This window comes from Peromyscus eremicus, chromosome 4, assembly GCF_949786415.1.
Source record: "Peromyscus eremicus chromosome 4, PerEre_H2_v1, whole genome shotgun sequence".
NCBI lineage: Eukaryota > Metazoa > Chordata > Mammalia > Rodentia > Cricetidae > Peromyscus > Peromyscus eremicus.
This window is the reverse complement of record NC_081419.1, coordinates 40146719-40169544: the sequence shown is the minus strand read 5'-3', so window position 1 is coordinate 40169544 and position 22826 is coordinate 40146719. Positions and strand designations below refer to the sequence as shown.

At 39.5% G+C, this 22826-nt stretch overlaps 1 protein-coding gene across 5 annotated transcripts in view; it reads right to left on the bottom strand.

Annotated features, from left to right (window-relative positions):
* Tank (TRAF family member associated NFKB activator) overlaps positions 1-21407 on the bottom strand; it is an 83313-nt gene extending 61906 nt beyond the window's left edge. Inside the window, exons 1-2 of one of the 5 annotated variants that reach the window (XM_059260545.1) lie at positions 6429-6590; positions 5481-5696 (exon numbers count right to left, since the gene is read on the bottom strand). Coding sequence is in view for 2 of the 5 variants with exons in the window: in XM_059260543.1 (XP_059116526.1) it covers positions 3938-4029 (92 nt within the window). In the remaining 3 variants the exon portion in view is untranslated. Of the gene's footprint in view, positions 1-3937; positions 4056-5480; positions 5697-6428; positions 6591-21288 lie in introns of those variants that run through there. The other 4 variants (XM_059260547.1, XM_059260544.1, XM_059260543.1 and 1 more) reach the window with 4 other exon arrangements.
* Positions 21408-22826: the final 1419 nt, after the last annotated feature.

Sequence of the window (22826 nt, the reverse complement as noted above, 5' to 3'; positions counted from 1 at the left end):
ACTTTAATCTCAGCACTTGGGAGGCAGACACAGGTAGATCTCTGAGTTTGAAGCCAGTCTGGTCTACAGAGTGAGTTCCAGGACAGCCAAGGCTACACAGAGAAACCCTGTCTCAAACCCCTCCCCCCACAAAAAAAGTGTGTAAACTATTTAGCCATCCTGGAGTAATAGCTGATTTGCTTACAGACTCAAATAACTTTTCTTCAAGCAATTTAAAGTAATAGGTCCTTCATACTGAAAAGATGAAGGACCTAAAAGTCTTTGATTTCCATCTTTATAAGTCTACAGCAAAATTAGTTAACTGTATGTGGTCCACTGCTCAATAAACAATATCCCATATTTCATTCTACTGCAAATATTTCAAGGACTCCTACTTTTAACTTGCTAAGTAACCAATAAAATGTAATTCTTATTAGTTTTCTTAGTCTAATCAATTTCAAATAATTCCCTACTTCAATGATTAAAAGTTAAGACTTTATTTTCACCATTAACACACTTTAGTGTGTATGTGAAGGAAAAATATTGGCGGTAAGTAAAAGTTATTATAGACTATTGACACTTGAAACTATTTACATTCATCACATATTATCTATCATTATCATTATAGAGATTTTATCTTTGAAAGAATAAAAGTCAAGTTATGGTCCAGGATATTTTTCTGTGAGAAAATTAGCATTATTTATTCCCCCAATTTCTTTTCCTCAAAAGTAAGAAATAAAAATCCACAAAGTCTCTTTAAAACTACTGTCATTCTGAGCCCTGTGGTACAAGTTTGTAATCCCAGCTGGCAGGAAGGTTGAGGTAGGAGGGTCTTAAGTTCAAGACCTGCCTGGCATACAGTGTGAGAGCAGGGCCAGAACTTAAAACAAAAACTCCTGGAATAATCCCAAAGAAATGGGGACATCAATCAGAACAAGAGCAAAGAACTGACTTACTAATCTTGCTCAAACAACACTGCACACAAAACAAAAAATGAAGTAGGTAGAAGAATGTTATTGAGCAAAATACATTGCTTTTTTATCTCTTTTTTTCAATTCTGCTATAAAAAGAAAAGGTGTTGCTTTTGCACAGGCAAGTTCCATACCCCGAAGGAAACTATCAGCTTCACTATATTGTCTCTAGCTTCCCCGTTTTGCTGGGAACCTTCTTACTTTAATGGTAATAACAAGCTGTCATTGTGCTGTAGCCCAATCTCACAGGCAGTTCCAAAAGAAATAGGTGAGAAAATATATACTATTTAATATGACGTGAAAAGCACCAGGACAGTTCAGGGTAAAGGTGGTGTGTTGCCTATGCATGGAGCAGAGCTTTAATGATTGATTACAAGCCAACCATCATTACAAAAGCTGTCCTAGTTAGGATTTCTATTGCTGTGATAAAACACCACGACCAGAAACAACTTGAGGAGGAATGGGATTTGATTCCACATCAATGCCTATCATCAAAGGAAGTCAGGACAGGAACCCAAACAGGGCAGGAACCTGAGGGCAGGAGCTGATATAGAGGCCATGGAAGAGTGTTGCTTACTGGCTTGCTCCTCATGGCTTCCTCAGTCTACTTTCATATAGCACCAACCCAGGTGGTACCACCCACATGGACTGTGCCTTCCTACATTAATCACTAATTCAAAAACGCACCACAAGCTTGCCCACAGGCCATCATGGTGGCATTTTCTCACTGATGTTTCCTCTTCCCAAATGACTCCAGCTTGTGTCAAACTGACATAAAACTAGCCAGCACAAAAGCCCACTTTTTAAACTACTAGTTTATTGTTAATACATAAATAACATTGTTAACTTTTGGAGAACTATTCAATCAAAGAATTATTACTGCTACATGTATGTACATGACGTATGAGGACTCTGTGGAGTCAGTTCTCTCCTTCCACCTTATTTACGTGGATACCAGGGTTCAAACTCAGGCTGCCAGGTTTGCAGAGCAAGGATTTGTACTTGCTGAGCCATTTAGCTAGCCTTAGAATAATTAACTTGAATTAAAACAACAACAACAAAAATCTATAGGTATTTATATAGAGGTTGTGGGTATGTGTGTGTGTGTGGAGGTGAGGGGAGGTGTATGTCCCAGCACATGTGTGAAAGCCAGAGAACAACTTGTGGGAGTTGGTTTTCTCTTTCTGCCATATGGGTCTGGGATCAAACTCAGGTCATCAGACTTGGTGGCAAGCTGCTTTACTCCCTGAGCCATGTAGTTGGCCCTAGAATTATTAACTTTTAAAATTGGCCATTTCAGACAATTTTTTTTTGGTTACTTTCAAGAATCACCCTTGGCAGGTAATGGAACTTAGCAATACACATCTGTAAACTATGGAGGTTATGTCATGACATCCATGAATACTACTTTCATGAGAATGCAGGCATTATGTGAATGGCTATTTGGTTAGTTTCATTTATGACTAAGTTTTCTATGGTAAAAATAATTATAGGCTGGTGAGATGCCTCACTATGTAACCCACATAGAAAGCCAAGTTAAGTAGAAGGCTCTTATAGCCTAGCATTCCTATGGTGAAATGGGAGGCAGACAGGAGAAATGACCTGAGGCTGGGCCAGCTAGCCTGGAGTACACAAAGCTCAGCAGAAACAAGAGACCCTATCTTAACAAGGTAGAAGGTGAAAACAGATAATCCTGAAGGCAGTCACTCCTGACTTCCAAACGTGTACCACGGCATACATACATTTGTTCGTGCCCCGACTCTCTCTCTCTCTCTCTCTCTCTCTCTCTCTCTCTCTCTCTCTCTCTCTCTCTCTCTCTCACACACACACACACACACACACACGCACACGCAAACACAAATAAAAATGAAATCTTAAAAAAATTGACATGTTTGAGGGTTTACCATATAACAATTTTTTTTTAAAAAAATCATACTCATACACAAAGGTAAACTGCAAATAAATATCACCTGCTGATACAAAACTACTATTATCATGATTATAGTTATTTATCTTTTGTTCCTAACATCTTGTTTTTTTGTTTTTTCGTTTTCGAGACAGGGTTTCTATGTGTAGCTTTGAAGCCTGTCCTGGAACTCACTCTGTAGACCATGCTGTCCTCAAGCTCATAGAGATCCACCTGCCTCTGCCTCTCAAGTGCCGGGATCAAAGGCATGTACTACCATTACCCGACTGTTTCTAATATCTTAAAGGCATAAATATTATTGGGTGATTTTAACTCATTTGTGTTCATTTATGTCAAAAGAGGTTTGTGCTTCTATCTTCTGTCTTCTGTCTTAGTTATTGTTCTATTGCTGTGAAGAGACATCATGATCAATGCAACTTACTAAAAAAAAAAAAAAAAAGGCATTTAATTGGGGCTTGCTTACAGGTTCAGAGGGTCAGTCCATGACCATCATGGAGTTTGGAAGCAGTAGCTGAGAACTTTAAATTCTGAGCCTTTTGAAACCTCAAAGCCCACCCCCTATAGACACACCTCCTCCTCCAAGGCCACACCTCCTAATTCTGCCTAAACAGTTGTTCACCAAACTGGGGATGAAGCAGGCAAATACATGAGCCTATGGAGGCTTTTCTCATTTAATCCACATTTCCTTTAGAATTTATACTGCCATTTCTCCTCTGCTTGCTACAGTGAACTTCAATAAGTAAAGGAAAAGAGGAAGCTATTAGACTAGGTAAGAAAAATGTCTTCTAAAATTAAGATTATGAACTATATTCAGAAAAGGGTAACACAGGACTACCTTTAGGGTGGATGGCTAATGCAGTCTTTTGAACTAGGTGCAGTATTTAACAGATGTTCCAATAAACTGAGGGGTGTTAGAAAAGGCACGAGCACCTGGTTCTAAACAACTGAAAAATATGCCTTTCAGACCTTTGTAGTCTATGTGTCACATTTTTCAATCCCCAATCTTTAAAAAGATTAAAAAAAAAAAAACCCTCATAAACCTGTGATAGAATATACAGACCTGACTGGCCCGGAACTGGCTATGGAGACCAGACTGGCCTTGAACTCAACAGAGCTCCTGCCTCTGCCTCCCAGTACTGGAATTAAAGGCATGTGCCACCATGCCTGGCTTTTCTTTTTTCTTTTCAGACAAGTCTCATGTGTCCCAATTCCCCTACTTTAAAAAATAAAAGAAATTTCCAGTCAGTTGGGAAAAAACTGATTAATTTTTTTTACATTTATTACTCTGTATGTGTGTGTGTGTGTGTGTGTGTGTGTGTGTGTGTGTGTGTAAGTCAGAGGACAACTTGGGTCTCTCCTTCTACCATGCTGGTCCTGAGGACAGAACCCAGATGTCAGGCTTTGTTGCAGGCATCTTTACTTGCTAAGCATCTCATCCACTTAGAAACTGATGGTAAGAAATTATTTTGGGGAAAAAAATGGCTACCCACTTGTAGTTTGGTTTCTGTTGCTATGATAAATACTATGACCAAAAGCAACTTGAGGACGCCGAAGGGGTTTACTTAGGGGAGTTAGGGCAGGACCTCAAGCAGGAAGTTGGGGGCGAAGATTTTGGAGGGGCACTGCCTCCTAGCTTGTTTCCCCTGGTTTGCTCAGCTTGCTTTCCTATAAAGTCTTATAAAGCCCACCTGCCCAGGGATGACAGAGCTTCCCACATCAACCAGCGATCAGTCTAGAAAATGCCACACAGACATGTCCACAGGCCAATCTGATGGAGGCAGCATCTCAAATGAGAATTTCTCTTTTCAGGTGTGTCTAGGTTTTTAGCATGTTGACAAAAACTATGACACCACTCACGAGAAAAATTATCTTCAGCATTCAAAAATAATTTTGGATGTTTAAATGAGTAAATTATTAAAAACAGATAACATAGGAAATGATTCCAATAACTTGTGAGAGGACAGTAATCTTGTATTTTACAAAACATAGGTGCTTAAAGCCAAATGACAATAGTTTAAGTACCTGGCATCTATCATGAAGGGTTACTATATCTGTTTCTTCCTGAGTACTAGGACTAAAAGCATGGGCCACCATGTTGGGCAACAACTGTATCTCTTTTTAAAAAGGCCCCCAAAACCAACCAAACAAACAAACAAACAAAAACCAAGACAAAACAAAACAAAAGATAAAACAACAACAACAAAAACAACCAAAAAACAAAACAAACAAACTTGGAAAAAATGAACAAAGTAAACAATGGTATATCTAGAGGAATGTCATTGTGACAATAATACACCTAAATATTTTACCTATTATACATTTAAAAAAAAAAAACTCTGCTGGGCGGTGGTGGCATGTCTTTGAACCCGGCACTCTGAGGTAGAGGCAGGCGGATCTCTGTGAGTTCAAGGCCAGCCTGGTCTACAGAGTGAGTTCCAAGATAGCCAAGATTGTTTCACAGAGAAACCCTGTCTCAAAGAAACAAAAAACAAAAACAAAACTAAAACAGCAGATCACAGAACAGTATGCATTGTCTCATTTTCATAGGGGAGTAAAATAACATGATTATGCGCCTTTAAGAGATGTGGAAGGCTTTGTCTTACATGATCGGAAACGACTTAGTGGGGTTTCACATTCTACTGTATTATTTGAGAGTTTACGGTCCCTCTCAAAGAGAACAAAACGATTTTTCGCAAGAAAGTGGTGCTTGTTTTCCTGCTCCAAGTCGCCAACAGCAGGGCATTATCTTTCCTTCAACTCTGCATCACTTCACTTTCTATACCATCATTTCTTCTTTTATGATAACTTCTCCAAAGCGTCTGTGAGAGAAAAGACACCCAGGAAGGCTACTCAGTGCAGCCTGCCTAACAGTGAGAGAGCCCCAGTCCCCTGGGGTACAGCATCTCCCCCCTTGTTCGGATTTCTTGACAATCACCGCTTTTCTGGTGGATAACTCGTTGTCACCCGGCTTACACCGCGGTGGGGACCGTCTGGAGTGCCCATGGGTGGCTACTTCTGCTCTTTGCATCTCAAGCCTCCCATTCTCTCCGGGACCCGTGGGGAAGTTACTCAACTTCTCATTGACAAGACTCTGATGACACTCCACAGGAAAGCAGAGAAGGGGATTGTGCAACTCCCGGGATACACAGAAAGAACCTAGTAAGTGTTCGAGAGCATAACCGCCAGGGCAGCCGCTTCTGCAAGCCAGCCTCTGTCCCGCGGGGAAGTCGAGGACCCCCAGGGGTCCCCCCACGCCAACACCGCGGGCCGTGTCGCGCTCATTTCCCGCCCCTGGAAGCAGCGATGAGGGCGGCGGTCACCCAGCCGCGGTGGGGGGGACCGTCGTGGCGAAGCCGACCGAGGTCACGGGCCGGGAAAGCCCCACAGGGTCAGCTCGGGGGCACGGACTTGTGCCCGGTAAACTCGCTGTGGCCGCAGCTCCGCTTCCCCGGGGCCACCTCGCTGCAGCGCGTCCCTCCCGCTCACACACCCCGGTCCTGCGTCCTCCGGCTCGGCCGACCCAGACGCCCGAACTCTCAGTTTTTACTCACAGTGAAGGGTTTCCGCGGCACTCTCCCACGCCACAGGTCGCCGGTGCCCGGCCGAATGACTACAGCCGGAAGTTGCTTTCCGTTCCAGTTCAGAGGGCAGCAGCGGCTGCGCGCCGAGTCATTTACGCTTCACCTTCCATCCGCAGGGCCAGGCCCCGCCCCCTCCCCGCCTCTCGCCGGGGCTCCGCCCACAAAGCCCGCCCCCTCCCCGCCTCTCGCCGGGGCCCCGCCCACAAAGCCCCGCCCTCGCCAAGCTCCACCCCAGCCAGGCCACATAGGAAATACATCTGTTAGCGAGGGAATTGTTTATTATATTTAAAGGTCATTTCAGTGTCTTAGCTAGAATTTTGAGCAAACCAAAAAATAACTAGTAATATCACCCTATAGGTAGGTTAGAGAACCACTCAGAAAAACTTGAGATATTGTGGAATTCCTGTTTAGAGGAGGTAGGGAAAGGGCCAGGAATCTGCATTTTTCACCGGAGCCTTATGTAAATGTAATTAAGTGAATCACTTAATGATGTGTATTGAGAAATACTACACATACACATCAATTTGGTGTTTCCCCCATTAGTAATACTTTGCAAAGAATGTACTTGCTAAACAAAATTTAATTGTTGGTAAATGGGAGTAGAAATTTATTTTAAAATTTCCCATGGATTAAAAGTTTCTCATTATTCCATTTCCAGACATGCTTGAATGGTCTAAGAGAGAGGTCTCAGATGGACACAGCGAGGAAAACATCTTTTCTCTGTTAGAACAAGAGGATCGGGTTCTGTCTGCCTCCGTTTTTCCTCTACCTCTGGCACTTACAGGTGTTTTGTTTATTTAGGTCAGTAAGTCCAAGGATTCAAGCACTTGTCAAGTGCCAGCTGTGAGCCTGATTATTTGGAGCAACTTCTAAAAGTCAAAGCATAGTTTAAAAGAATTTTAAAACTCAGCATCAGCTGTAGTGGCCTGCACAGAATCTGCGCAAAATCAAGCCAATCAACTCTCTGGCACTGAAGCAGCGGGGCTCACAGACCTGTATCACTAATTGAGGCACTCTGGACAGTGGATCGAGGGGAGGAGGGGCCAGTTTTAAGGTGTTACCCATTCTCCTTTGGATGACCCGTTATGGGTGAATACACATAGACAACACAAAGTGGACTTGGCAATCACTTGAAAAAAAAAAAAAGGACACGAAGTTGGGAGAGGGGGTGGATCTAGGAGAAGTTGAGGGGGATATGATCAAAGCACGTTATACGGAATTCTATAAAAATATTAAAATTTTTAGCAAGCAGAAACTTCTCAAGTATAACGTTTGGATCAAGTGATTTCTTTTTGTAATAGGTAATATGTTAAATGTGATACAGCACTGCTTACATTAAATGCTTTGCTTTTTCTAGAGCAGGCTTAGGCACAAAACAAAATTGAGAAGAAGGGCTAGAAATTTCCAATATGCCCTTCATCTCCACATATATAAGCTTGTACAATGTCAGTATCCTCAGCATTGAAGTTGAAAAAACTGCTATAAACAACAATGTGCTTGTCTTTATTAGGAGAAAAAAAATTATCAGCTGCTTAAGGTAAATGGAAGGAATGTGAGGGACGGTAAGTACATACCAATTTTGTTAGGAAACTGCCAAACTACTTGTACTCCAAAGAGGGAAGTTTCTGTCCCTGCCAGCCCTTGCCAGCATTTAGTGTTCTCAGTGTTCTAGATTTTGGCCATTCTAACAGGCAATGTTGTCTGATTGTTTTAATCGGGAGCTTCTGGGGGAGGAGAATGGCTGGCCATGTGGACTTTCTTCAAATATGCTTGCTTATCATCTGTTGTTTTTTAAACGTGGTCTTACCCTGTATTTCTGGATGGCCAGGAAAACTCTATGTAACCAGGCTGACCTTGAACTCACAGACATCTGCTTGTTTCTGTTTCCTGGGTACTGGGGTTAAAGGCATCTAGTAGTGTCTCCCCTACATTTTTCTCTTAACAGTTTTAGAGTTCCAGGTCTTACATTGATAATGTAAGGGCCACCTGATCATGTCTTTTGAAGAGCAGAAATTTCAAGTTTTAATGAAGTCTAACTCATTCAGCATTGATTTCGAGTATATTTGAAGCTGCTTTGAGGAATTCTTATTGAAATTATAGGATTAATAATAAACACAGAACATAAGGCTGAATGCATAGGCAGTTTGAAATACGAATGGGCTACAAACTTTGAATAAGGAAAAATAAGCATGTCTTAAATACATATTTTTCTTTTTCCATTCCCATGAATAGAAGTGACTGTACATGGGAAACGAGCTTGGATAGGCATAGAATCATTTAAAATAGATGATTTTTAAAATAAAAACAGTGACATATATTTTCTTCTTCCTGTAATGACTATGATTTTCATCAGAAACTAAATATAGTATATTTAATGAAGATTAAACATAGTGTTGTGGACATCCCTAGGTAGAAGAATGAAACTAGATCCGTATCTCTCACTTGCACCAAAAAATCAACTCCCAAAGAACCAAAGACTTCAATGTAAGACCTGGAACTGTAAAACTGTTAGAGAAAAATGTAGGGGAGACACTACTAGATCTAAACACAGGCAAGAACTTTCTTTCAACAGGACTCAAGTTGCTCAGGCAATAAGGCTAACAATTGACAAATGGGACCTTATGTTACGTAAGTAAAGAGATAGCCTACAGAATGGGGAAAAGTCTTTGTTAGTTGTACATTGGAAAGTGGATTCATATTTAGAATATACAAAGAACTCAATAAATTAAACAGGGAAACAACCCAGTCGATAAATATGCCAAAAGATGAAATACAAATGGCCAACAAACATATAAAAATGCTAAATGTCACCAATTGTCAGAGAAATAAAAATTGTAACTATATATACATTCCATCTTACCCTAGTCAGCATGGCAGCTCTTCAGAAAACAAAAACAGAATGCTTGCTGGTAAGAACTGGACAAAAGGGAATCATTATACACTGTTGGTAGGAATGTAAATTAGACCAGTCACTACAGAAGTCAATATGGAGGTTTCTCAGAAAACCAAAAGTACATGTGGCCCAGCTACAACATTCCTGGGTATTTACCTGAAGGACTCCAAGTTGATATATCACAGAGAAATGTGCTCGCCAATATTTATTGTGGCACTATTATTCACAGTATCTGTTATGGAACCAAACAAGGTATCCAACAACAGAGAAATGGATAAAGAAAGTGGATTTTTTTAGTTTTAGGTTTGATGTGTAGTTCCTAGGCTTAAAATAAATACATAAAATCATGTATATGTGCACACACACACACGCACACACATGTTTACGTGATGCGAAAGTAGAAGTGAAACTGTGGAGGAGAACAAAAGGGGCAATGGGGAGGGAGAGGGCTGAGGAAGGGAGGATGGGAGAGTGTGGGGGGGAAATAGACTCAATGTACAATCCCTGCTTTATGAAAACTTTAAAAACTGCATTGAACTAACGTCGGTAGAATTATTTTTTGTGTGTATGTGTATGCAGTGTACATGTGTTTCTAAGATGTGTGTGTGTGCGTGTGCATTGTTGAACACTCTGTATCCAAGTGTGTGAAACCAATAATGAGAGGAAATGGGTAGACAGAGCTGGAAGTTTGAGCCTCGGTCGGAGCTTACTTTTTAATATCTGATTTCTATTTTAAAGGACCAATAATAAGTTTTACTTAGCCAGGTACTCTTTGCATAATGAAAAGTGACAGTCTGTGTAAGGGGTCTGTCTCACTTCAGCCCAACCCATAGTACCAAAGTTGATGAATACCAGTTTCAAGCTGCAGAAGTAGCTGTGAACTATACACGTCCATATGGTCTCCCAGTTCAAGATCTGTGCTGAAGAACTAGTAACAGCCAGATAGAAAGTGAGAACCAAGGGGAATCCACACAGCCAACCAGAAAGGGCTGCACTAGGCTTCAAATGAGTAAAGGCAAGCCGAGTGGCGTGGCACACACAGTTAATCCCGGTATTCAGGAGGCAGAGGCAGGCAGACCTCTGTGAATTCAAGGTCAGGCTGGTCTCTATAGTGGATTCTAGGATAGCCAGAGCTATATAGTGAGATCCTATCTCCAAAAAAAGCAAAACAAAAGCCAGGTGGTGGTGGTGCATGCCTTTAATTCCAGCACTTTAATCCCAGAGGCAGAGCCAGGAGGATCTCTGTGAGTTTGAGGCCAGCCTGGTCTACAGAGTGAGATCCAGGACAGGCACCAAAACTGCACAGAGAAACCCTGTCTTGAAAAACCAAAAAAAAAAAAAAAAAACAAAAAAAAAAACAAAGCAAAATGCAAAATAAGTAAGCACAAAACAAAGGATGCCTTTGAGAAGATTATGCTGCATAAAGAAAACACAAAACAGTGAACATTTTGGAATGTGATTTATAGGCACGGCAAATAATAAGAATTTTTTGCACATATATACTCTCTGTCCTCAATGTCACAGTCTGTCGCCACTGCCACCCTTTGTTCAAACCACTGTCAATTCATAATTATCTTAATGACCTTATAACTATTCTCACATTATCTCTTGCCAAATTTTAATGTTAGCATGTTCCTGGACTTTTTATCACCTAGAGTCACTCTGTCATCTCATCACATTAATGTAAAATACAAACTATAAACCTGGAATAAGTATTACTTCCACGTCTCTAGACAGTATCCCAGCACTCAGGAGGTGGAGGCAGAAGGATCAGGAATTCAAAATCAACCTTGGCACATGGAGAGTTTGAACCAACCTGAGCTACATGAAACTTTATCTCAGAAGAAAAAGAAAAAAAAATCCTTATTTGGGGCTGAGTATGTAGGCTGTTGGTAGAGTGCTGGCCTCACATGCGTGAGACCTTGTGATTTACTGCACCACGGCATGAGCCATGTGTGGCAGTGCACACCTGTAATCCCAGCACTTGGGAGCTAGAGGCAGGAGGATAAAAGGTTCAAGGTCATCTTCAGATACAAGTTCTTCAGATACTAGTTCTGCCTGGGCTACATGACACCCTACCTCTCAAGGAAAAACAGAAAGAGCCCAAGACAAAATGAGACTCTCGGAAGTATGAAGACAGTAAGAAGAGGAGCCAGGTTACTGTGATGCACAACTGTAATCTCTGGTGGAGGCAGAGGCCAGATAGAAACAGCAAGTGTGGGGCTAGTCTGGCTTGTCTAGCTACACAAGTCTATCTATCATCTATCTATGTGGTGGTATTGTGTTCCCCAAAATATTGTGCACTCTAATAAACTTATCTGGGGTCAGAGACAGAACAGCCACAATATTAAACATAGAGGTTAGGCAGTGGTAGCACACACCTTTAATCCTAGCTCAGGAGGTAGACACAGGCCAATCTCTGTGAGTTCAAGGCCACATTGGAAACAGCCAGGCATGGTGACACATGCCTTTAATCCCAGAAAGTGAGCCTTTAATCCCAGGGAGTGATGGTAGAAAACAGAAAGGTATATAAGGCATGAAGACCAGAAACTAGAAGCATTTGGCTGGTTAAGCTTTTAGGCTTCTGCTGTGGATATCGCTCTGTATAAATAAACACTGATTGACTGGTAGCCAGACAGGAAGTATAGGCGGGACTAACAGAGAGGAGAATTGAGGGAACAGGAAGGAGGAGCAGGAGACAGGCTGGAGCCACGGCCAGGACAAGCAAGATGTAAGGTACCAGTAAGCCACAAGCCATGTGGCAAAGTATAGATTAATAAAAATGGGCTAAATATAAGAGTAAGAGCTAGACAATGATAGGCCTGAGCTAATGGCCAAGCAGTTTAAATAATGTAAGAGTCTGTGTGTTTACTTTATAAGTGGGCTTTGGGACTGGTGGAACTTGGTGGGAGCTGGAGAGAAATTCTCCAGCTACAGGCTTCTAGCAGCAGTTCAGCTGAGAGCCATTTGGATGAGGACACAGAGGCTTCCAGTCTAAGGAAATAGGTTCAGCTGAGGAATTGGTGAGGTGAGGTGGCTGTGACTTGTTCTGCTTCTCTGATCTTCCACCATTCACCCCAATACCTGGCCTCAGGTTTGATTTCATTAATAAGACCATTTAAGATTCCTGCTATCTATTATCTATTTCTATCTATATCTATATGTAATATCTCTATTACAAATGTATATAGATATATAGATATATCAAAAGAGAAGTGTCATACTATCTGCAAGCAATTGTTAAGATTAATGGCAGTTTGGTGGCTGGACAGATGGCTCAGGGGTTAAGACCACTGGCTGGCTTCCCACAGTAACGCATGGTGGCACAAAACAGTATGTCAGGTGATTTCCAGGAGTCTGTAACTCCAGTTTCAGGCGATCTGGTGCCATCTTCTGGCCTCCAAGGACACCAGACACACACATGGCGCATAGACATGCATGCAGTCAAGCAATGATACACATAAAACAAACAATTTTTTTTTTTTAGAAAAGAGAGTAACAGCAGTTTTGCTTTGACAACAAAGTGAAAATGCAGGAGAAAAAGTGTCAACTAAGAATTCTATATCCCAGCACTCGGGAGGCAGAGGCAGTTAATTTCTGTGAGTTTGAGGCTATCCTGATCTACAAAGCAAGTTCCAGGACAGCCAGGGCTGTAACATAGAGAAACCCTGTCTTGAAAAACAAAACAAAAACAGCAACAAAAAGAATTCTATATCCAGCAAAACTATCCTCCAAAAACTAAGAAGAATAAAGACACTTTGACGTTAAATAAAAGCTGAAAGAATTTGTTGTTAGTAGACTTGCTCTAAAGAGCAAGAAAGGAAGTAATGGAGGATGGAATTTTTAAAATTCCACTAGAATTGAAACCATATAAAGAAACAATGTTTTTCAGTAAAATCAGTCAACTATATAAGTACAAATTCCAGCATGATTCAGTTTTTGTTTATAATTTCTCTTTTTTAATTTTCTACATGAGCATACGATATATAGAGATAACTTGCAAGAAGACATAAAGGAGGGAGTAAACTAACAGAATAGTTTATGGATGTTCCTAAAACTAAGTCTATATTAATTTAAATTATTTTAATCTCCATGTGACCCCTAAGAAAACATCTCTTAAAAATACATGAGAGAAAAATCAGAAGGGGCTCAAACAGTGTAAAGAGTCAGAAGGCAGAAGTAACAGAGGAAGCAAGGAACGGGACAATGGTTTATGAGAGCATGCAGAAGCACTTGCTAGTTGAGGGGATGGTGTCTGTGAACCAAACTTACAAGGATGATTCAAGCAGTAGGGATAGGGGCTCCTTTTGAGGAGATGGACTCCTGTAGTCAGGTAGTGCCCATCAATGACATCAATGACCATGCTTACCAAGCCGTTGTCAGCTGCTGGGTCAGGCAGCAGATGACAACAAACATTCCAGAAAGTCGCCCGCTTGCATTCACAGAATAGTTTAAGGAAGGTGACAATAATGTCAGGACATCTCCAACGCAAACAAGAAGCGACTGAGAAGGACGCTGACCAGTCCAGCCACCAGATGAGTTGAGTGACTCTTTGAAACAGAATGGCATCTAAGAACGTAAAAGCAATTCTTTGACACCGAGGAGGAAATATCTTACATCACTGTGCTGTGAGTTTGATTGTGCGTTTTTACTTCTGAAGTTAAGTTAGAATAATTAGTACTAACGTATGATTTCTCCTGAAAAGAAGCTCAGTGGTTGAATTTTGGAAATACTTCTTAAAACAGACTAGCTGCATTTTTATTGAATTTTAAAGTTGCTTTATTTAATTTGACATTAAAGCAAAATTAGAAGATGGCTTAGTTTTTCTCTTGAACTTTTAATGTCACCTTGTCTAAACTGATCCTCAACCAAATACTTAGTAATATTTAAAACTCATAATAGGCCTTCTATTATGAATGTGTGGAAATGACTGATGTTCCTTTAAAGATTTTTTTCTTTCACTAAGGTGATATTTAAATTTCATGATAAGACTGCTGATAGGTAATACCTACTTTTTTCTTTTCCAGTAATTCAGAGGTATTATTTTTATTTATTGTAGCAAATTCCTCAGTGAAAACTAGCAAATAGTATCAGACCTGAGCAGATTGAGCTTCTTGCCTTGCCCTGGGCTGGTAGGGTTCCTTTATTGTCTGTCCTCTTGATTAAGAACCACTGGTGTATTTTTTTTAACTTGGCTAGTCATTAATAAATTCACTTGCATGGTGGACTTTATTTTCAAATACGATGTCACTTGAATTATTGTGATTATAGAGTAAGGTAGTGCCATGGTAAAAAAAAATATATAATGTTTGAGGACATTTACTTATATGTTCATTGGATTGTTTTTTCCCAAGTGACATAATCAGTCACCTACTGTTCAGCCTGGGTATTTTTACTTTGCTTGGATTTTTAAAAAAGAAGTATGGTATAAGAAATACATACATCAAGTAGTAAACGGCAGAAGTCTTTTCTTATTAGTGATCACTTTAAAAGTAGATGGAGAGCAGAGCTTGGCCAAATATGGACAATCCAGCATAATCAAATAATCAAACTACATGCTGTCTAGAAGAGACTTATTTTAGATGAAAAGACACAGATAGATGAGAGTGAAAGATGTGGACTCCAGAGCTGGCTCAGTGGGTGAAGAATTTGCCAGGCAAGCATGAAATTCCAAGTTTGAATCCCCAGAACTATGTAAAGTTATATGTTATTCCAGCACCTTTGTGGGGAGATAGGAGATGGAGACAGAGTCCCTGCATGCTCAGCAGCCAAGCAGCCTGGTGTACAGTGGTAAAGAAAACGAAACCAAACCAAGGGCTCCTTTCTCAAAGGTGGAAGGTGAGAACCACTAGCATTCGAGGGTGTCCTCTGACCTCCACAGGTGTGCCATGATGTACATGCACATGAATTCACGAATAGAAACACTGACACCCACACACACCCTCCCCCCCCACAAACACACATATTGTACACAAACACACATGGCAAAATAATAATAATAAAAGATGAAAAATATTTTTGCATGCAATAACCAAAAGAGAGATGGGTAACTGTACTAATATTAGTCAGAATATGCTTTAAGTAAAAAAAAAAAAAAAAAAAAAACTCGTATAGGAGACATACCATAAGATTGTATCACCAAAAAGAATCATTCACCAAGAAGATATAACAATTATACACATAAATAGCAAAGAGGGCCCTAAAGGAAATGAAGAGAACACTTCCAGAGTTGGAAAGAGAACACTTCCAGAGTTGGAAAGAGAAATAGACTACAATAATCATTGGAGACTCTGTTATGCCACATTTGATGATGAATAGAAAAACAGACCAGAGAGGGAAAAGACAACTTGGAATACTACTATATGCCAACTAAGCCAAACCAACGTAAACAGAGCACTGTGCCAACAGGAAGCAGAACACACACTTTCAGCAAATGGACAAGGACACTTCTCCAGGACAGAGGAAAAGCTGCCCCCTCCAAAGTCTCAATGTATTTCAGAAGACTGAAGTCATTTGAAATATCTTCCCCAACAAAGATGGCATGAAGAAGTCAGTAATCCAAGGAAAACTGGAAAAGACATAAAACTGTGAAAACCGACACATTCTTAAGCTACTAATGAGTCAAAAAGGAAATCACAAAAGAAAGTAGATTTTGTTAGAGATGACTGAAAGCAAAAATTGCAGCACATGAAAGCTCATATAGTAAAAATCGTGCTCAGTGAGACCTTAATTCCAGTTTATGTTGGTATTAAGAAAGAAGACCGGGGCCTGCAGTGATAGCTTGGGGCATAAAGTCGCTCACCCACGAGGCTGACCACCTGAGCTCCATCCTAAGCACAAACAAGGTGGAAGAAAAAAAAACCATACTCCCTAAGTCGTCTCTGATCGTCACACACAGTAAATAAAATTTGTGATCAAAAAAGAAAAGAAAAGCAAGCAAGCAAACTAGGTGTGGGGAATCTAGGAGAGAGCACTTCCTTACAAGCATAGGAACCTGAACTTGATCTCCTGAACCCAGGTAAACAAATAAGTAGGGCATGGTGGTGGGGCTCCTGTAATTCCACTGACAGAGAAAGTCAGAGGTAGGTGGGATAAAGTAAGACCCTGTATACTTCAAAGAACTAGAAAAAGAGAAACAAATTATCAGGGGAAAGGGATGAACAGAGATTAGAAGAGAGATAAGTAAAATAAATAATAAAAAATTTTAAAGACTCAATAAAATAAAAAGATCTGCATTAGTTATAACCGCTCTAATACAGATATCACTAACAGGACACCGACTTGAAGGGAAGAAGTAGGATGATATACAGGAGTTTATAGTTCCTGCTTAACTTTTTTTTCTTTCTTTCTTTCTTCCTTCCTTCCTTTCTTTCTTTCTTTCTTTCTTTCTTTCTTTCTTTTCAGAGCTGAGGACTGAACCCAGGGCCTTGTGCTTGCTAGGCAAGCGCTCTACCACTGAGCTAAAATCCCCAGCCCCTTAACTTTTTTTTCTAAATCTAAAATTATTCTAAAATAATTTGACTGACTTAAATCACTTTATGATTAAAAAGAAAATAAAACTGAAATTAAAAACTGTAAGGTAAAGTACTTACTGAGCTTGTGTAAGGTCAATCCTCAGTGTGCCCCACGTCCACCCAATGCAGACCTCCAAAGTCAAACCAAAATAGCCCTCTTGATACTGTGAAATTAGGCTAACATGAAAGTGACATATAAAGTTATTAGATATAGTTAAAAGATCCCTAGCCTTAAATTATTAGAAAACAAGCCAGGCAGTGGTGGCGCACGCCTTTAATCCCAGCACTCGGGAGGCAGAGGCAGGCGGATCTCTGTGAGTTCAAGGCCAGCCTGGGCTACCAAGCGAGTTCCAGGAAAGGCGCAAAGCTACACAGAGAAACCCTGTCTTGAAAACCCCCCCCCAAAAAAATTATTAGAAAACAATAAAGGCTTAAAAATACATAACTAAACATACTCAATCAGGAACTGAGGAAAGTAAAATAATGTTTAAGATATCAAGAAAATATTATCAAAGATAAAACCAAAAGATATTTTTTTATAACGGTAAGTATAAAATGTCACAGAAATTAGTTCTGTGATATGACCAATCAATAAAAAAGAGGGGCTGGAGAAATGCCTCAGAGGTTAAGAGCACCGATTGCTCTTCCAGAGGACCCGGGTTCAATTCCCAGCATCCACATGGCAGCTCACAACTGCCTGTAACTCCAGTTCCAGGGGATCTGACACTCTCACACCAATGCACATAAAATAAAGTTAAATAAATAAAAAAGAAAGAAATAAAAAGAAAAAAGAGAGAGAAAATATAAACAAAATGAACACTAAGAACGGTTACAGAAATGGAAAAAAAATGTAGGATAATATCATGTTTGTCAATACATTTGAAAAAATTGATCAGAAGAATTGTTTTAAAAATAATTGTTTTCAAAAGCCTGCACAGGTTCAAGCCAGACAGACTCCCAGCCCTGAGAGGAGGAAGTGGACACCAGCTCCCACTCCTAACCAAGAAGCTATCTCTAACTGATATCCATTGCAAAAGAAAAATCAGTTTTCTCCAATGAGGTCTCACTGGGTTTAGTAACAAAACAAACTCAATAGTATTTTTGTAGACTTTTTGTATCCTTTTGCTTTGTTTGGACATTCTTTTGTTTTATTGGTCTTTTTATTGTTTGTTTTGATTTCCATTTGTGTGTGTGTGTGGGGGGTTGTGTGTGTGTTTCTTGGGTTTTTGTTTTTGTTTGTTTTAGAGAGAGGTAGAGAAAAGAACGCAAGGTTAGGTGAATAGAGAAGTGGAGAGGATCTGGGAAGACTTGGGGGAGGGGAACCATGATCAAAATACATTGTATCCCAGCACTCGGGAGGCAGAGGCAGGCAGATCTCTGTGAGTTTGAGGCCAGCCTGGGCTACAGAGTGAGTTCCAGGAACAGAACTAACTCTGTCTCGAAAAACAAAAAACAAAACAAAAAAAAAAAAAATTCAATTAAAGGTTACTTTTCAAAAGAATTGTCTTCAAACGAAACCTGAACAGTATAAAAAAACCCAGCAAGATCAAAAACAATAGAAGACACTAGAAAAGGTTGTAAAGGTCCAGGTTGTGGATTGATTCCTTAGACATTTCAAGGAACAGATCACGTGCGTGAAACTTGTTAGAATATGGAGCGTTTGGGCATTTTTTTCTCGTTTTACTTTCTGAAAGTAAACTTTAGTATAGAAACTCATCACTGATAGGTTCCATAAAATGAAAATATAGATAAATTTAATGTCTTATGAATATGAATGTGAGAATTCTCAGTAATTCACAAACATGTGCTTTCCAGTACATATTTTCTTAATGTAAACTAGACATGAGATAATCAATTTGGACACACATTTTGCATCCCCTCTTTGGATGTGACTTTCGAAAGCTGTTTGCAAGAACCATATGAACAGCTGCTTTGTTTACAGATCCGGTTGCTCTGCCTGGATAGGGTTCCTTGGCTTAGAACCACATTGTTTTCATTCTTTTCTGTTAGTTTGAGCTGTGAACTGAATTGTGAAGCCAAAATGATAGAAGAGAGGCGTCTAAGCATGTGGATTGAAGAGAAAAAGGAAATGTGTAGGCTTGGTTTGGTTTGATCAACCAATTTATTATTTTAATCTGAGAAATAACAAAGCACAGTTTCTAATTATAATTCAGCTCTGTCACAGAAACATGCACAGCAGCAACCTGATTTCTGCTAAGTCTTTTAAAAAAGCAGATCCTTGCCTCATTAGAAATCCTAAAATCAGATAGTTGTCTCTGATGTTACCAAAGACATGGAATATTATTTAAAAATTATATTTTTTTTATTGAATGCACCCTTAATAAGCCAGATATTGATAATAATTATTATTTTGATTATAAAAGCATTTCCTTCAAACCAACAGCCAATCTCAATCTTCATATTAACCACTAGGGAAATTCCCCTGAGAGCAGAAATTTAACAGTCGACTGCTCTCTCCTCTGTTATGAAGCCCTGATCCAGAAATTCTAGCTGGTATGGTGAGAAAACAAGAAGGAGAAAGCATGTCCAAGTATCCTTTTTGATCTAGAAATCACATGTAAATTATGTGATTTAGAAAAAATAAGAGATGGATAAAATGACTAGATAGAATTATGAAATAAAGGTGTTAGCAATAGTTAAAACATACCAGGAAGAATATTCTTATATGGATAATTCCCCTACTGTGCACATAAGAAGGAGACAAAGCAAACTGACTTGGAACATGTTCTACTATTTATATCTACAGTGTATAATTCAAAAGACTCCCAATGTTTACTGAAGTCTCAATGCATAGAAAGATAGGATGGGCCGTGGTGGCGCATGCCTTTAATCCTAATATTCTGGAGGCAGAGCCAGGCAGATCTCTGTGAGTTTGAGGCCAGCCTGGGCTACAGATCGAGATCCAGGGCAGCTCCAAAACGACACAGAGAAACCCCGTCTGGGGTGGGGGTGGGGGAAGACAGGATGTTCAAGGACAAGGTTTTATACTACACACACAATCATTTCCCTTAAGTTAGTGCACACGTTTTCTAAAATTCCAACCAGATTTTTTTCCCCAGGGGAATTTAACAGAGTTGTTTTGAGTCATCCTGTTAGCCATAATAAGAAATGTTTAAGAGAAATAATTGGACATTGCTCTAGAACCCCCGTTGGCTTCTGGGCATACATTTTAGGCACAATGAGTTGACATACAGTTTCATATTCCAGAGTCAGACTAGGGTGTTAGCTATGTGCTTACACATGAAACTGTATTCTTTGGGGGGACCAAAGAGATGGCAGTGGGTGAGTGAGCAAGGAGATAGTTTCCAAGAATGACGTGATTATTCTGTGACTTGGATGAAGTCGTTTTCTTTTTTCCCCATCCTACTGCAGCTTGAGTTAAGCATCCCAAACATAGTTTGAATATGGAAAGAAGACAGTGGTGATAAAAAGCCAGGGAAAATGAACTGATATCAATTTGTATTTAAACCTTGTCTCACTATGCCCTGAACAAGTCCCATTGAAAATATGCAATCATTTTCCTCTAGCAGACACTCTCACTGAGTGTCTAAAAACTATTCATATGACAATACTGATAATAGTTCTTGATATTTAATCTAGAGTTATCCTTAAGAAAATCATATTATATAATCTTCAATATTAATTGTGGTGATGAAAATGAAAGGGTTTTTTTTTTGATAACAAAGTAAGACCTGATTACTATAATTAGAAACCCTTATAAGGCTAATAACTGATGTCATAAAATATTCATCATCATATATTTCTTATGAGAATAAAGGTAAGTTAATTTAATATTTGAATAGACGCATTTGATCATGTTGGAGACAAAGCAAACTGACTTGGAACATATTCTACTATTTATATCTACAGTGTATAATGCAAAAGACTCCCAATGTTTACCGAAGTCTCAATACATAGAAAGATAGGATGGGCTACACAGAGAAACCCCGTCTGGGGTAGGGGGGAAGACAGGATGTTCATTTTTTTTTAAATATAAGCAAAAGGTATGGCTACACATACTTTTAATTTACTTTCAATTTAGTAAGCTAACTTAGACCAAATATCTCTTAGTCTTTTGGTATAAAAAAAAAATCACTTCTTGAGAAGGCTTACATATCAGATACAAACTTCTAAAATTCATTTCAATTAAAGTCATAAAAATATTCTATCTTAAAAGTTAGGGGAAAAGAAAAAGGGTCACAGTGTTTTCAATTTTCCTTCGGTCATGGCTTTTTTAAAGGCCAGATTTCTAACTGTAACAGTGATGACAGAGGCATTCCTGACTCGTGTCAGGAGCTGCTTAGCTGGCTGGTACAAAAGTGGAACTGATCTTGCCAGACGTAAGGCATCCCATCCACCTTGCTATGCTAGGAATTAATAGGAATTAGTAAGATTTGATTACCTTGTTTCCAGGTTACAGGTCTCCCTTCATAGACTGCTCTTCTTTAAAGATGTAGGCAGGTACACATTCTGGAAGCTGTTTGCACAGTCTCCACAAATGCTGCCCGAACTGTCCTGAGCTCTCCCTTATGTTGAACTGGGGACTTCCACTGAAAAATCCCCAGACTTGAAGACTTCCTTATTTGTAGCTATCAACAGCCAATCATGGCAAGATATTGAAATGAAGCAAAAACTACCAGAAAATGTTCTGAAACCACCCATGACTATAACTCTGACTTCCTTTTGAAGAAATGATATTTTACCTGAATAGTTAAGGCACTAAAAAAAATTTTAGAAATTATAAACATGAGGTTTTTTTTGGGAAGAAGTATTTTTCATGTAAAAAGTTTTAAAAGTAAGCTTATTTGGAAAATATCATTTTAGTTTTTGAGTCACATTTGACCCCAGGTCACTGCATTTATAAATAACAGGCAAAAACCAAATTTGAGCATATTTTTCTTTGCTTTCTGACTTACAGAGGCCATTTGGATGAAGCCTAGTGAGTAAAATAGGGTATATCTTAAGATTACAGAGTGTGACCGTAGATACTGGTAAGAAAGATGAGGCAAAGAAGATTCTTTAGACATAATTTCTGTTTTGAGATATAGGTCACTGTTTATACAGATGAACACATGTTCCAGCACACCAGGAGGGCGTTTCTCTCAGGCCACGTGGAACTAAGCTGTGCATTTTACATGCAAATGGAAGGCAGCAACATTTGGACATTTTTCTTTGTTATAAAATTTTAGAGCTGGAAATGTAGACACCTTCTGTTCCATTTCCCTTTTATTACAGATGAGTAAACGGTGGAGGATGAGTGCTCAGGGTCACAATGTTAGAAAGCAACAGCCTCTCTGAGGGATCCGAACCCAAGCACAAGTTCACACTTCCTGCATTATGCTCTCCCACAGCAAGTCCAGGAGCTGGAACAAGACTGGATCCAGTAGGCAGTCTCCCCGCTGAGTTAAGAAGTCTGTGAAGACATCCCCCAGAATTCCAGTTAACAGAAGCTAAAATTTACACTTTCTGATTCATGGTCTAGTTTCTTTGCTGCTTTAAAGCACTATCATCTCTGAAATTACAAATTAAACATATTGGAGGGAATGCTGTATATGGTGAATAATTGCATATTCTCTAAAAATATTTTTTTAAGTTTCTAAAGTGCTGAATAAGCATGTAATTAAAACTGTTCTCCATAAAATACACAGTGAAGCGTTTTTTTTTTTCAGCACTATGTACTTATAACAATCTTACTGATGAAATATCGGCCATTAAACATGCTTTTGTGCAACGGAAAAATTAAAATCTAACAATGTAAGTACAACGAAATGAAATATCAAAAACTTAAGATAGTATTGGTGTGAGGGAATTTACTCCTTAAGAATTTACGGTAGTGAAGCAAGCTTTTAGAAGCACAGCTTTTTGGAAAAGTGGTGCTCCCATATTGACTGGGAAATAACTCTCATTTTTTTGTTCTCTCCATCCTGTGCCCTTCCCTCT